Genomic DNA, 14,371 nt, shown 5'->3' with positions numbered 1-14,371 from the left:
AAATAAAACACATAATTAATGCAGATATTACATAATAATTACTGCCTCGCTTTCTTTTCACATCATTATTTTCATATGCGTAGATTTCGGGATATGGGGAGGGGGTAAATCTCCCGATATTAAAATTTGAGGGGTGGCACTTATAAATGACTCTCCATATGTCGAGTATAATAGCGCTAGCAACCTCAAACCTGTTTCACAGTATTGATCTTATATAACAAAGCTCTTTTGTTGACAATGCATAAACTAATTGTTTTGGCATAAAACAATGCGATGTCACCTTTTAGTTCAAAAAGAATTTTTTGTTTAAGGTGAATTGATTGCCTCAAAAAAGAGTTGAAAAAATTGAAAATTTAGATGAAACTTGCGTTACAGTTTGGATACTTTTCATTGAGCCTGTTTTCTGTAATGCTCCTTTCCTAAGGAGTGTTATAATTAATGGGAACGTATGTTTCGGTCACGTATGTTACATTTTAACTTCAAAATGCCTGACAAGTATGTTGGAAATGAGTAAACGAAATTATATTGCTCAAGTTGATCAAGTACACCTGCGGCTATAATTTGCTCAACAGTTTTTGTTTTAACTCTGCATTTTATGGTAACGTATGTTACATTTCTTAAAAATACGGTCTGAACCTTTTCCTAGGGGTTCTTTCTCAAATACATGAATCATGTGGATCTGAAAACATATCTATCATGTAACTTGCATGATAAACAGTATATTTAAGGACGCTTTGGTTCAATTTCAGTGTTTGCAACCACTAAGGTACGTGTTAAAACACATTGGTTTCACAAAACCTTGCGACATATTTCGATGGTATTTTTAAAAATTCAAGGTAGGCCATGGCATTTAAATTTTCGCTGCTTTGTATCAGTATAAATTGTTATTTCAAATTCGAGCCATGTCCCAACTGAAAGTACGTCTGCTTCAGAATGAGCAACATTAAATACCAAAAATATTTCATCTGCGACACAGTGTTTTGACCATAAATCCCTCACACAACCTGCCATGGTCATGGTGGTTTATAAAAGGAATTAATGCAAGATTAAAAAACATTACCGTTTTTATGAGTGTAGTCTGGTTGTTGGATTATACAAAAGAAATTAACAATGGAAGTTAAAGCATTCGTGAAAATTAGAATTCAATGTGGGCGACACAATTTTTTCCAATTACTACAGAGTGGTATATCATCACGCAACACTTACACTTCCCACACACATTATTTCAATGTTTTGCGCAATGCGCATGAAGGACTTGGTACTTTGTAAGAAGACTCCACATAACATTCTTGTCCAAGAAGAAATCATCAAAATGTGTCGTGAATAAAATGAACTTCAGATGTGAGGTGTCACAAAATTAAAGTGAAGAATAAGATAAACAAAATGGTGTATGTGGGATAAAAAAACATTAGATGAATTTTGAGAGTTTCAAGAGCCATGTTTCTGATGATAGGAAGACAAAGTTGTGGAACTCAACTGATGTCGTGGCTGTGGCAGCTTCTACCACGATGTGCAGTGGCGTAGCCAACACTTTTTCAGACGGTGGACAAAGGGAGGGGGGGGCAAGCCAACCTTTTAGGGGGAAAAGTACAAAGGGCTAAAAATCTTACATACCAGGGTGGCCAGCATCCATCCCACAGGGGGGTGGCTAGACTTCTCACAGGGGGGGAGCTGCCCCCTTGACTACACCACTGCTGGAGTCACATTCAAAACTGGACCTTTGTCTTATCAAATGCTTGTAACTTTACTTCTTGAGGTCACACACATTGGATTCAATGGGTGTCACAATGTGCAGGAATAGTGCATCTATTAAAAAAAAAAAAAAAAAAAAAAAAACTACCCAAATATGGCTTATTATTAAAATATGGATTTTTTTGGCAGTATACTAGTATCATGCCAGCTATCTACCGCTGATGTGGGCATTAATAAACTACTGGTAACATGTGTGATTTCTACCCCCTGATGTATGCATTGATAAACTACTAGCATCATGTGAGCTATCTACCCCTGATGTAGGCATTGATAAGCTACATGTGAGCTATCTACCCCTGATGTAGGCATTGACAAACTACTTGTAACATGTGAGGTATCTACCCCTGATGTAGGCATTGATAAACTACTAGTAACATGGGAGCTATCTTCCCCTGATGTAGGCATTGATAAACTACTAGTAACATGGGAGCTATCTACCCCTGATGTAGGCATTGATAAATTACTAGTATCATGTGAGTTATCTACCCCTGATGTAGGCATTGATAAACTACTAGTAACATGTGAGCTATCTACTCCTGATATAGGCAATGATAAACTACTAGTATCATGTGTGATATCTACCCCTGATGTAGGTATTTATTAACTAGTACTAGTATCATGTTAGCTATCTACCCCTGATGTAGGCATTGATAAACTACTAGTAACATGGGAGCTATCTACCCCTGATGTAGGCATTGATAAACTACTAGTAACATGTGAGCTATCTACCCCTGATGTAAGCATTGATAAACTACTATTAACATGTGAGCTATCTACTCCTGATGTAGGCATTGATAAATTACTAGTATCATGTGTGATATCTACCACTGATGTAGGTATTTATTAACTACTAGTATCATGTTAGCTATCTACCCCTGATGTAGGCATTGATAAACTACTTGTAACATGTGAGCTATCAACCCCTGATGTAGGCATTGATAAACTACTTGTAACATGTGCGCTATCTACCCCGATGTATGCATTGATAAACTACTTATAACATGTGAACTATCTACCCCTGATGCAGGCATTGATAAACTACTAGTAACATGTGAGCTATCTACCCTTGATGTAGGCATTGATAAACTACTAGTATCATGTAAGCTATCTACCCCTGATATAGCCATTGATAAACTACTTGCAACATGTGAACTATCTACCCCTGATAAAGGCATTGATAAACTACTAGTATCATGTGAGTTATCTACCCCTGATGTAGGCACTACTTATAACATGTGAGCTATCTACCTCTGATATAGGCATTGATAAACTACTTGTAATATGTGAGCTATCTACCCCTGATGTAGGCATTGATAAACTACTTGTAACATGTGAGCTATCTACCCCTGATACAGGCATTGATAAACTACCAGTAACATGTGAGCTATCTACCCTTGATGTAGGCATTGATAAACTACTAGTATCATGTGAGCTATCTACCCCTGATGTAGGCATTGATAAACTGCTAGTATCATGTAAGCTATCTACCCCTGATATAGATATTAATAAACTACTTGCAACATGTGAACTATCTACCCCTGATAAAGGCATTGATAAACTACTAGTATCATGTGAGTTATCTACCCCTGATGTAGGCATTGATAAACTACTTATAACATGTGAGCTATCTACCTCTAATATAGGCATTGATAAACTACTTGTAATATGTGAGATACCCCTGATGTAGGCATTGATAAACTATTTGTAACATGTGAGCTATCTACCCTTGATGTAGGCATTGATAAACTACAAGTATCATGTTAGCTATCTACCCCTGATATAGCTATTGATTAACTACTTGCAACATGTGAACTATATGTACCCTGATGCAGGCATTGATAAACTACTAGTAACATGTTAGCTATCTACCCCTGTTGTAGGCATCGATAACCTACTTGTAACATGTGAGCTATCTACCCCTGATATAGGCATTGATAAACTACTTGTGTGATATCTACCCGTGATGTAGGCATTGATAAACTACTTATGACACATGAGCTATCTACCCCTTAGGCCAAAAAAAAAAAATTGTTTGCTTGCCCTCAATTGAATTTTAACAATTGGGTCGGTCGGTCGGGATTTCTTTTATTACTAACCAACTCTACTGTTTGTAATTAATTAAGGCTCAAAATATGAAAAATCAGACAATTTTGGTGTCAAAATGAATCAACTAACATTACAAAACAACTAAAATGTTGAACAAAAACTCTAAAATACATTTTTTTACATCTTCAGAATGCAAAAATTTGAAAAGAAAAAAAAACTTTTTCAGGAATTTCCAAAATTAGGGTCGGTATTCTTTTGTACAGTAAATAGAAAAAAACACCTTTTTTCTGATTTCCAAAATTAGGGTCGGTCGGTTGAGGGCAAGCAAACAACTTTTTTTTTTGGCCTTATGTAGGCATTGATAAACTACTTGTGACACATGAGCTATCTACCCCTGATGTAGGCATTGATAAACTACTTGTAACATGTGAGCTATCTACCCCTGATGTAGGCATTGATAAACTACCACCATCATGTGAGGTATCTACCCCTGATGTAGGCATTGATAAACTACTTGCAACATGTGAACTATCTACCCTGATAAAGGCATTGATAAACTACTAGTATCATGTGTGATATCTACCCCTGATGTAGGCATTGACAAACTACTTGTAACATGTGAGGTATCTACCCCTGATGTAGGCATTGATAAACTACTAGTAACATGGGAGCTATGATGTAGGCATTGATAAACTACTAGTAACATGGGAGCTATCTACCCCTGATGTAGGCATTGATAAACTACCACCATCATGTGAGGTATCTACCCCTGATGTAGGCATTGATAAACTACTTGCAACATGTGAACTATCTACCCCTGATAAAGGCATTGATAAACTACTAGTATCATGTGAGCTATCTACCCCTGATGTAGGCATTGACAAACTACTTGTAACATGTGAGGTATCTACCCCTGATGTAGGCATTGATAAACTACTAGTAACATGTGAGCTATCTACCCCTGATGTAGGCATTGATAAACTACTAGTAACATGGGAGCTATCTACCCCTGATGTAGGCATTGATAAATTACTAGTATCATGTGAGTTATCTACCCCTGATGTAGGCATTGATAAACTACTAGTAACATGTGAGCTATCTACTCCTGATATAGGCAATGATAAACTACTAGTATCATGTGTGATATCTACCCCTGATGTAGGTATTTATTAACTAGTACTAGTATCATGTTAGCTATCTACCCCTGATGTAGGCATTGATAAACTACTAGTAACATGGGAGCTATCTACCCCTGATGTAGGCATTGATAAACTACTATTAACATGTGAGCTATCTACTCCTGATGTAGGCATTGACAAACTACTTGTAACATGTGAGGTATCTACCCCTGATGTAAGCATTGATAAACTACTATTAACATGGGAGCTATCTACCCCTGATGTAGGCATTGATAAACTACTTGTAACATGTGAGCTATCTACCCTTGATGTAGGCATTGATAAACTACAAGTATCATGTTAGCTATCTACCCCTGATATAGCTATTGATAAACTATGTATTTATGAATATTATCAATCATCCAGGTAGATCAAATAGTTGACTAAATTATAATTCTATTCAACTGGACTTACTATTTATGATGGCTACGGTATCACGTCATATCCATGACGCATCATCAGGCCGAGTGATCTTGAATTGGCTCTGTATTGTTGACCTGAGACGTCACGATGGTAGAAGTGACGTCACACGAGAGTCGTCGAGGGATCTTCCTGATGGTCGGTTCGTAACTCTTGGACAAGTTGTGGCGTAGTCCCCCTCCGCGATTCAAGGTTGGCTCCTCCCTGCGAACATATATCGCTTCTTTCACCCCTCTTTCATACCACCTGTGTTCTTTATCAAGCACAATCACGTCCTTGTCCTCAAAGTTGTGTTTGGCTGCTTTGAGGTGCGTGTATACCGCAGAGTCGTTAAGTCCTGTTGAACTAGGGCGACGATGTTGATACATGCGCTTGTGGAGAGGTTGTTTTGTCTCCCCTATGTAGTAGTTCTCACAGTCCGAATCCTGGCAGTTAATCGCATAAACAATATTGCTTTGTTTGCGTTGCGGGATCTTATCCTTCGGATGGACTAACTTTTGTCTCAGAGTGTTACAGGGTTTTAATGAGACCGGGATCTGGTGCTGTCCGAAGATCCTCTTTAACTTCTCAGAAACATCTGAGACATAAGGGATAGTAATCCCGAACTTGCGGGTGCTCGAAGCGGTGGTGGAAGATTGTTTGGACGATGTTTGGTCCTTTTGCGGTTTCAAAGCTTTTTGGAACGTCCAGTCCTTGTACCCACAAGTACCTAAGGCCGACTTCAGATGTTCGCGTTCACCAGCTTTAGCTTCGGCCGTTGACGGGATGGTCTCCGCGCGGTGAAAGAGCGTTTTGATCACACCGAGTTTGTGGATAAGTGGATGATGGGAATCAAACTGTAAGTATTGGTCCGTATGTGTGGCTTTCACAGGTGGTATGAAAGAGGGGTGAAAGAAGCGATATATGTTCGCAGGGAGGAGCCAACCTTGAATCGCGGAGGGGGACTACGCCACAACTTGTCCAAGAGTTACGAACCGACCATCAGGAAGATCCCTCGACGACTCTCGTGTGACGTCACTTCTACCATCGTGACGTCACAGGTCAACAATACAGAGCCAATTCAAGATCACTCGGCCTGATGATGCGTCATGGATATGACGTGATACCGTAGCCATCATAAATAGTAAGTCCAGTTGAATAGAATTATAATTTAGTCAACTATTGATAAACTACTTGCAACATGTGAACTATATGTACCCTGATGCAGGCATTGATAAACTACTAGTAACATGTTAGCTATCTACCCCTGTTGTAGGCATCGATAACCTACTTGTAACATGTGAGCTATCTACCCTGATATAGGCATTGATAAACTACTTGTGTGATATCTACCCGTGATGTAGGCATTGATAAACTACTTATGACACATGAGCTATCTACCCCTTAGGCCAAGAAAAAAAAATTGTTTGCTTGCTTTGTTACTGATTTTATTTATTAAAAACCGTACACTTATAAGTGGGAAAATTTCTGAATGTAAAAATTGTTATTAGGGAATCTTTAGTCACATATGACATTGTTTATGTTGATGATTGCTTTAATTAAGTTATATATATTTAACGCATTATCTATTATATCGTGACGCTTGATACAAAACAAATATAAAGAATTGTGTAGTTTGAAAGCTGTAATAGCACAGTATTGAGTACAAGTCTTAAAAGATTGTTTTCTTTTCTAATTATTTGACAGGTCACAAGCAACTAATCTACTGTTAGCTGGTTCAAAGGTAAGAATTGTTGTTCTGTTTTTCCCGAGAGTGTTAAAATCGACTGTTTTCTCGTTAGAATGTAACTAAGGTTATTAACTCGATGGGGAAATTCCCGGGTAAATTACAACTTCTAAATCTTGGTGATATTAAAGGGAAACATACGATGTCATCATGACTTCACTTTGAATACCATATACGGTGCTGGTTGACTTAATACTTGGAAAAGGCTTAGAATGACAATTGCCAAGTTTTTAGGTCGATATGGGGTTGTTAATTTTCATGGCGGTAAACTTGGTAATGAATTTGTGATGTCATTATCTAATTAGCCTCCTGGTGGGTCTGTTCATGAAAGGATGACCCATCGATATTGATTGCTTACTCTATTGGCATCGATCAATCGATCTAGTCTTGCTGCATTTGCTTATTGGATCAGGAAATTCTTTTATGGCCTATGCTTATTACTTTATTAATAAAATAAATAAATGAATCAAACCTGATTGCATACCCATTGCATACTTGCTTCATAGGATTATTTATATTTATTTCGGATCCCTTTTTAATGCTTGATTAAGTTGATTTGATTTTGAATTTTTGCTTGTATTTTTCTCTGATTGAAGAAACTAATTTGACACGTTTATTATAAGAGGAAAGTAGCCTAGTAGTATTAATGGATTTTGTTTATATCAGGAAATTCTTTTACGACATCGCTTAACATTGTGGAACATAAGTATAACAAGAAATGAATAGAAAGAACTGATATTCACATACTTGCCTTGTTTTGATTATTATTTATTTCGAATGTGCTTTACGAAATAAAACACAAAATTAATGCAGATATTACATAATAATTATAGCCTCGTATCATTATTTTCATATGTGTTGATTTCCGGATATGAGGGAGGGGGTAAATCACCCAATATTAAAATTTGAGGGGTGACACTCCATATGTCGAGTATAGCGCTAGCAACCTCAAACCTGTTTCACGGCATATAAATATTTTTAAACAATTTTCCGCCCTTTCTTTCTTCTTCTACCGCCCTTCATTTTTGCCGCCCAAATCTTAAAATGGAAAGAATATAACAAACGTAACTGTAAACGTAAACGTAAATATACGATATCAAGAAAAAATATCATCGTGTGCATTAATTATCGTCCTTCCAAAACAATGTAACAATTGTTGTAAAAGCTTATTTCTCGTATATTTGGTTTACAAACAATATGAATGAATCCTCAATTTACTTCAATGACTATCAATTTTCATATCTAATCTACTCTGCACTGATGAATATCAGCAATTTCAGGCATATGTTACCATACACCATGATTCTAATTATTTTTAAATGAAAATAACGCATTTTGCATTAAGATTTACAGGTTACCTACCTATAATATGAAACAAATTTGATATTTGTAGACTAACAAAACATATGCTTCTTTAGATTCCTCACTTACAAAAAGTCAAATTGCACAAAAATAATTAACACTAATTAATATTATTGAGGCGATTACTTTAGCTTCATATAAACAAGTCATTATTATTATCAAGGCCACAAAAAAGCTCAACTACCTATGCCTACCAAACATACTGGTGCATATTTATTGCAATGAATATTATTTATATAAAAGCCAATAACAAGTACGATTTGTAAATGAATGACAGATACTTGGTCATGATTCATTTTATTTTTCTAAATTTCTGCAACTTGCTTGTCAATCACCGACGGCACATCTAACGCGGTGTCCTAAATCCTATTATGCCGAAAGTTGAAGGCGGGATGTTTGAACTCGAATGAATCAATACTGTAAAAGCATCCATTTTTTAGATGATTACAATCGCGGACCACAATAGGCCTTCTATATTCAATTCAAATTTATTCAATTCAAATTTGTTTGAATTTAATTAATTAATTTTCTTTTCTTAATTTCGGCAATTTGCCTGTCAATCACGGATTGAAATACCACATTTTATGCGGTGTCCTAATCCGCTTAATATGCCGAAAGTTGAAGGCGGGATGTTTGAACTCGGAGATGTCAATAATGTTAGCGTCCAGCCAGGAACTGGAAAAAGCACTTTGCCGTCAATTCAATTCAGTTCAATTTTATTAACATTATATAAAATATAGAAATCACATTCATAGCAGGAAAAGGATGATATTGGTAATAACACAAATATAGTATTTATAATAATGATAGCAAGAATATATCACATGTTCAATTGTTTTTATTTTTCATAAGGAAACAAACGCTCGGGATCAAACGTTTATATAATATGATTGAAATTGAACATTATTGAATTATGAAGCGAACTAGGAACTGGAAAAACCTTGCCGTCAATTCAATTCACAACATGAATACATACAGAAATAACATGCAAAGCCTTGTAAAAACATGATATATATAAGTAGGCCTGCATTTCAAAACAGCAGAGCATAAACACTTATTTGTACAGTGAAAGTATAGGGTGTTAATTTATAAGCAAGTGTTTATTAAGTGTTGATCTGCTGTTTTTGCAGATAGTAATAATTATTAAGTTTTAACATTTATTTCGTTCTGGAAAATGAATACGGTACATGCAATCTCTGTTATTTTTTTTAACATGGGATAATAATAACAGTACTATTGTATCATTATTAGTATTACTATCATCGACCAAACTTGATTGATTGATTGATTGATGATAGTAATAATAATAAAATATATATTATTATCCCATGTTCAAAAAGAAAAACAACAGAGATTGTATTCATTTTCCAGAATGAATTAAATATTTAAATTTAAAACATAAATTTTTCTACATATAAAGTTCGGTTTTAAGCTCTCAATTATATTGCACACCCGCCTCAATTATTTTATATTTCCCATACATTCGATTAGATGAAATATTAAATGTAGGCCTACTACTTGTACTTTACACAAGGAAATGCGCAGGCGCGTTTCGATCGTTCCTTTCTTTTCCGTCTCATGAACAATAGAGGAAATGGCGCGGCGCACTTTGGGCGCGGCAGCCGACGTTTGATGTCGATTGTCTTTTAGGCACATGCAAAGGAAGTTATTTCAATACATATATGGGTCGATCCTCCTATGGAATTCAAGTGCAAGTTCGTTTCAACGTCACAATTGCTTTAGCTACCGTCAGAACAGCATCTCATCTCGCTTAGTCTATTAATATTTGTTGGAATAATACTCTGATATTGGAAATTGCTTGAATTACTTTATAACTCTACGGAATATTCTTCATCATGTTTCGTCAAGTTGCTGCAGTTTTGTATTGTTGTTTGCTATCTGCGATGCAGGTACATTGCTTCATTAATGGCTGGTAAGTATTTTGCAAAAAAAATGTCATACATTTGTTGGAGTTAAAAAAATGTAATTTAGTAAATCTTTATTATATATCTATATAGTAGTTTTGCAGTATTGCTAAGTTAGGAATGCATCTCACGTGCATCTAAAAACATGTAACTATTTCTTCTATTACACTTTGTTGAGCACACGAAAATAAATGAATGGATTAGATAAGTAAATTTGGAATAATAGGCCTACCTATAGTTTGAAGAAAACTTACTATGTTAATTACTAAACCTGATGAGTTTTATTAAGATTGTTTTCTTTTTTTTTTATTTGACAGGTCACAAGCAACTAATCTACTGCTAGCTGGTTCAAAGGTAAGAATTGTCGTTTACCATCTGACATAATTTGAATTTGAAATATATGTTACAAGTTGAATGTTATTTTTTTCCTGAGTAGATCTACTGTTTTCTCATTAGAATGTGACTTAACTTGTTTTTATGATTTACTAAAGAAACTAATTTGACACGTTTATTACAAGTGGAGAGAGCTTAGTAGTATTAATGGATTTTGTTTAGATCAGGAAACCATTGCGAAACATAAGTAACAAGAAATGAACAGAAAGAACTGATATTCACATACTTGCCTTGTTAGGATTATTATTTATTTCTGACCCCTTTTTAATACTTTGTGTGGAACGAAATAAGTTTAATTTTGAAATTGTGCTTGTTTTTTGACGTTTGTCTCTATTCGCCAAAATCGGAAATAATGCAATAATGTCTATTTAATTTGATACAATTTTCGCGTATTTCTTTTTTGACGTTTATGCGAGTTTTGTATGTTTCATACCCATACAAATTAGGCCAAATTTCAGTATTAACCTGATAACAATAACATTGAACTCTAATCATATCACTTGTCATCTCTTCCACAGACTTATTTGTCTTACTCTGACAGCATAGCAGCTGGAGCGAACCACGCCATGTCGGAGTGTAAACATCAATTCAAGTGGGATCGATGGAATTGTCCCGACAACTCGCTGTCGTTATTCACCGAATTGAATCGTAAGTTGATTTTACCTGCAATTTAAGAGTGATAAATACATGTAAAGAGAACTCAAAACTTATCAATTAGTTACGAATATATGAAGCAGCATTTCCTCCACGATGGAACATTTTATCAAGGACGCTTTTCACTCAAATACTTGAATATGTAAAGTTAACGAAATATTATGTTCTCTTTTGCATTTTTGCAGAAGGGCAATGTTAGGTTTAGTTTGTTCTTATTCCACTTAATCATGTTAATGATTTGTTGTTTTGTTTTTCCATCTATACAGCGACTCGTGAGATGTCTTTCATTCATGCCATCAACACTGCCGGAATTATGTTTACATTGACCAAGAATTGTAGTCTGGGTGACTTCACCAAATGCGGATGTGACAACAGCAAAGTCGGACAAATGGGTAAGAAAATTATTGATATCAATTATGTCGGTTTGTAGCTTTGAAATGCTGCCATAACGACTGGTAAAATGTGACTCTTTACTTTAATTAAAGTTATTTTGGATGATGGTTCTTGAAACAGATTAGAAATGCATAACATTTTGGACTTGTACGACATGGCTTTACAGATCTGTTTAGTAAACGCCATTAGGCCTTCATTCTTCAGAGGCATGGATTCGTTCAAAAGTGACACATTCCAGCAACTTTTTGTCCATCAAATGTTATTTCAAACTAACATTTTGTTTGTTTTTTCCCTCATTTAGGCGGTGACGACTGGCAGTGGGGTGGTTGTAGTGATAATGTCAATTTCGGCGAGAGACTTTCCAAGAATTTCATAGACGAATTAGAAACTGGTGATGATGCAAGAGCTGTCGCCAATCTCCATAACAACGAAGTTGGAAGAAAGGTAAGACGACTAAAACATCTTTTGGAACTATGCTATATATATATATATATATTTGTTGGCAAACATTTTGATCAACTTTTAAAGACATACATTAGTATGTGTGTATGTCGGCGGACGGCAACAAGCAAATTGTGATGTAATATTGATGTTGCTATCTTCGGTAGACGAGAGGGGATGTTATGTGCCCAAATGAAAGATCTATTGAGTGAGATCACATATCCTGATCAGCCCTTTAATGTTCATGCGAAGGGTACGATTAATTGTACATTTCAATGCTTAACGTTTTTCTTATTATTTTTTTCCCTGACAGGTTGTTCGTAAGAACATGCAACGACGATGCAAGTGTCATGGTGTGTCAGGTAGCTGCTCCGTCCAAACGTGTTGGGATCAACTCGCTGACTTTCGCGTCATCGGATCTATACTCAAGAAGAAATATCTGGATGCCGTCCGTGTAAATTATGTTCGTGGTCAACTCATCAATGGAAAGGTTGCTTCGAGAACTGTAGAAGGAGAAAACGGCGAGGATTCAACTCAACTGAAAAAGACGAATTTGGTCTACTTGGAGAAGTCCCCTGATTACTGTGACGCAAATTCTACCATCGGTACACGTGGTACGGAAGGCCGTGAGTGTTTGCGAAGTCCTAAAGATGATGCTTCGGTTGATGAACTGGCCTCGTGGGAGCATCACAGTTGCAAGAGACTATGCACTAAATGTGGACTTAGAGTAACGAGGACAAAGATTGTGGTGGAGTCTAGATGTAATTGTCAATTCCAATGGTGCTGCAACGTGAGATGTGATACATGTAAATCGGAGAAGACCGTTTATGCCTGCGAGATCTTATGAACTTGGACTGGACATTTTACGGAACTTGATATGTCTTTGACTGACAAAAACGAACATTTCTTGCAAGATGCCATTGTACTGCTGCTATGTGAACTTTGATATATTTTTTAATACTCGAACTTTGATGAACTGAAATGTTATAATGAATAATAATAAACAGGGTATGTCCCTCAAATATGACGACTGCGATATGTTGTAATGTGCAGTTAGCCATCAAACACACAATATTTCAGAAATACAGAAATCATTTAAATTTCAGGTTATATAAAGGTTCAAACCCTTGTTATTTTTAACAACATTCAGAAAACATTTTTTGTAAACTTAATGAAAATCATTCTAACACTGTTATTAAATGTTGACCAAATATTTTTTGTATGAAACATTTTAAAATGTTTTCATGACCTTAAAATGACCCGTCATTTAAATGTTATTGAACTAAACCATTTCAAAAAGAGTATAATACGCTTACATAAAGTATACATTGTTTTGAACCACATAATAAATTATAAGGAGGTTTGTATAACAACGCCCTTTATATAACCTGATATTTAAATGTTATTAAAACGTTTTGACCAAACCAAAACGCGTTTGTGTAATAGCTCCAAAATTCTTGCTGAGTATAATGCTGAGATTAAGACAGTATTATGTGCCAGTAAATTTAAACTATAGAGTCATTGTTTTGAACAACATAATAATTATATCGAGAAAGTACAATTTTAACAATTATCGTGAGATTTTGGAATATTCCCAAAATACATCGGCACTGGTTTCTATATATGATGAACAGTATTAAGTGTAATGTTTTAACTTCTAGAATAAACGAGCTCTATGGATTTATAAATGTGTAAGCGAGCTGACGTTGTAACTAAGATTTTGTAAATAATATGTAAATATTTTAAATATAACAACTATTTTAGGACTGGACTGACATGGACTGCACGAGATCGTCGTAGTGTTGTAAACGTGCAGACTTATAACTTTTGTAAATAGTATGTAAATATATATATATTATAACATAAACTTATTTTAGATACTTGATTTACCTTGACTTTGACCATATGTTTTGTTGCTATTTTTGTATGACATGAACTTTACGAAAATAAAACACATAATCAATGCAGATATTACATAATAATTACTGCCTCGCTTTCTTTTCACATCATTATTTTCATATGCGTAGATTTCGGGATATGGGGGAGGGGGTAAATCTCCCGATATTAAAATTTGAGGGGTG

General features: G+C 35.5%; 1 protein-coding gene across 1 annotated transcript; it reads left to right on the top strand.

The window, feature by feature from the left end:
• Nucleotides 1–10,200: 10,200 nt before the first annotated feature.
• On the top strand, nt 10,201–13,740 carry LOC140143672 (protein Wnt-8b-like). The gene is made up of 6 exons (XM_072165491.1): nt 10,201–10,417; nt 10,727–10,763; nt 11,321–11,450; nt 11,723–11,848; nt 12,151–12,293; nt 12,604–13,740. The coding sequence occupies exons 1-6, from the start codon at nt 10,341–10,343 to the stop codon at nt 13,135–13,137; spliced, it is 1,047 nt and encodes a 348-aa protein (XP_072021592.1). The 5' UTR covers nt 10,201–10,340; the 3' UTR covers nt 13,138–13,740.
• Nucleotides 13,741–14,371: the final 631 nt, after the last annotated feature.

The sequence above is a fragment of the Amphiura filiformis genome, unplaced genomic scaffold (genome assembly GCF_039555335.1).
Source record: "Amphiura filiformis unplaced genomic scaffold, Afil_fr2py scaffold_25, whole genome shotgun sequence".
In the NCBI taxonomy this organism is placed as follows: Eukaryota; Metazoa; Echinodermata; class Ophiuroidea; order Amphilepidida; family Amphiuridae; genus Amphiura; species Amphiura filiformis.
The sequence above is the reverse complement of the archived record's forward strand: the minus strand, read 5'-3'. Positions and strand labels throughout refer to the sequence as shown.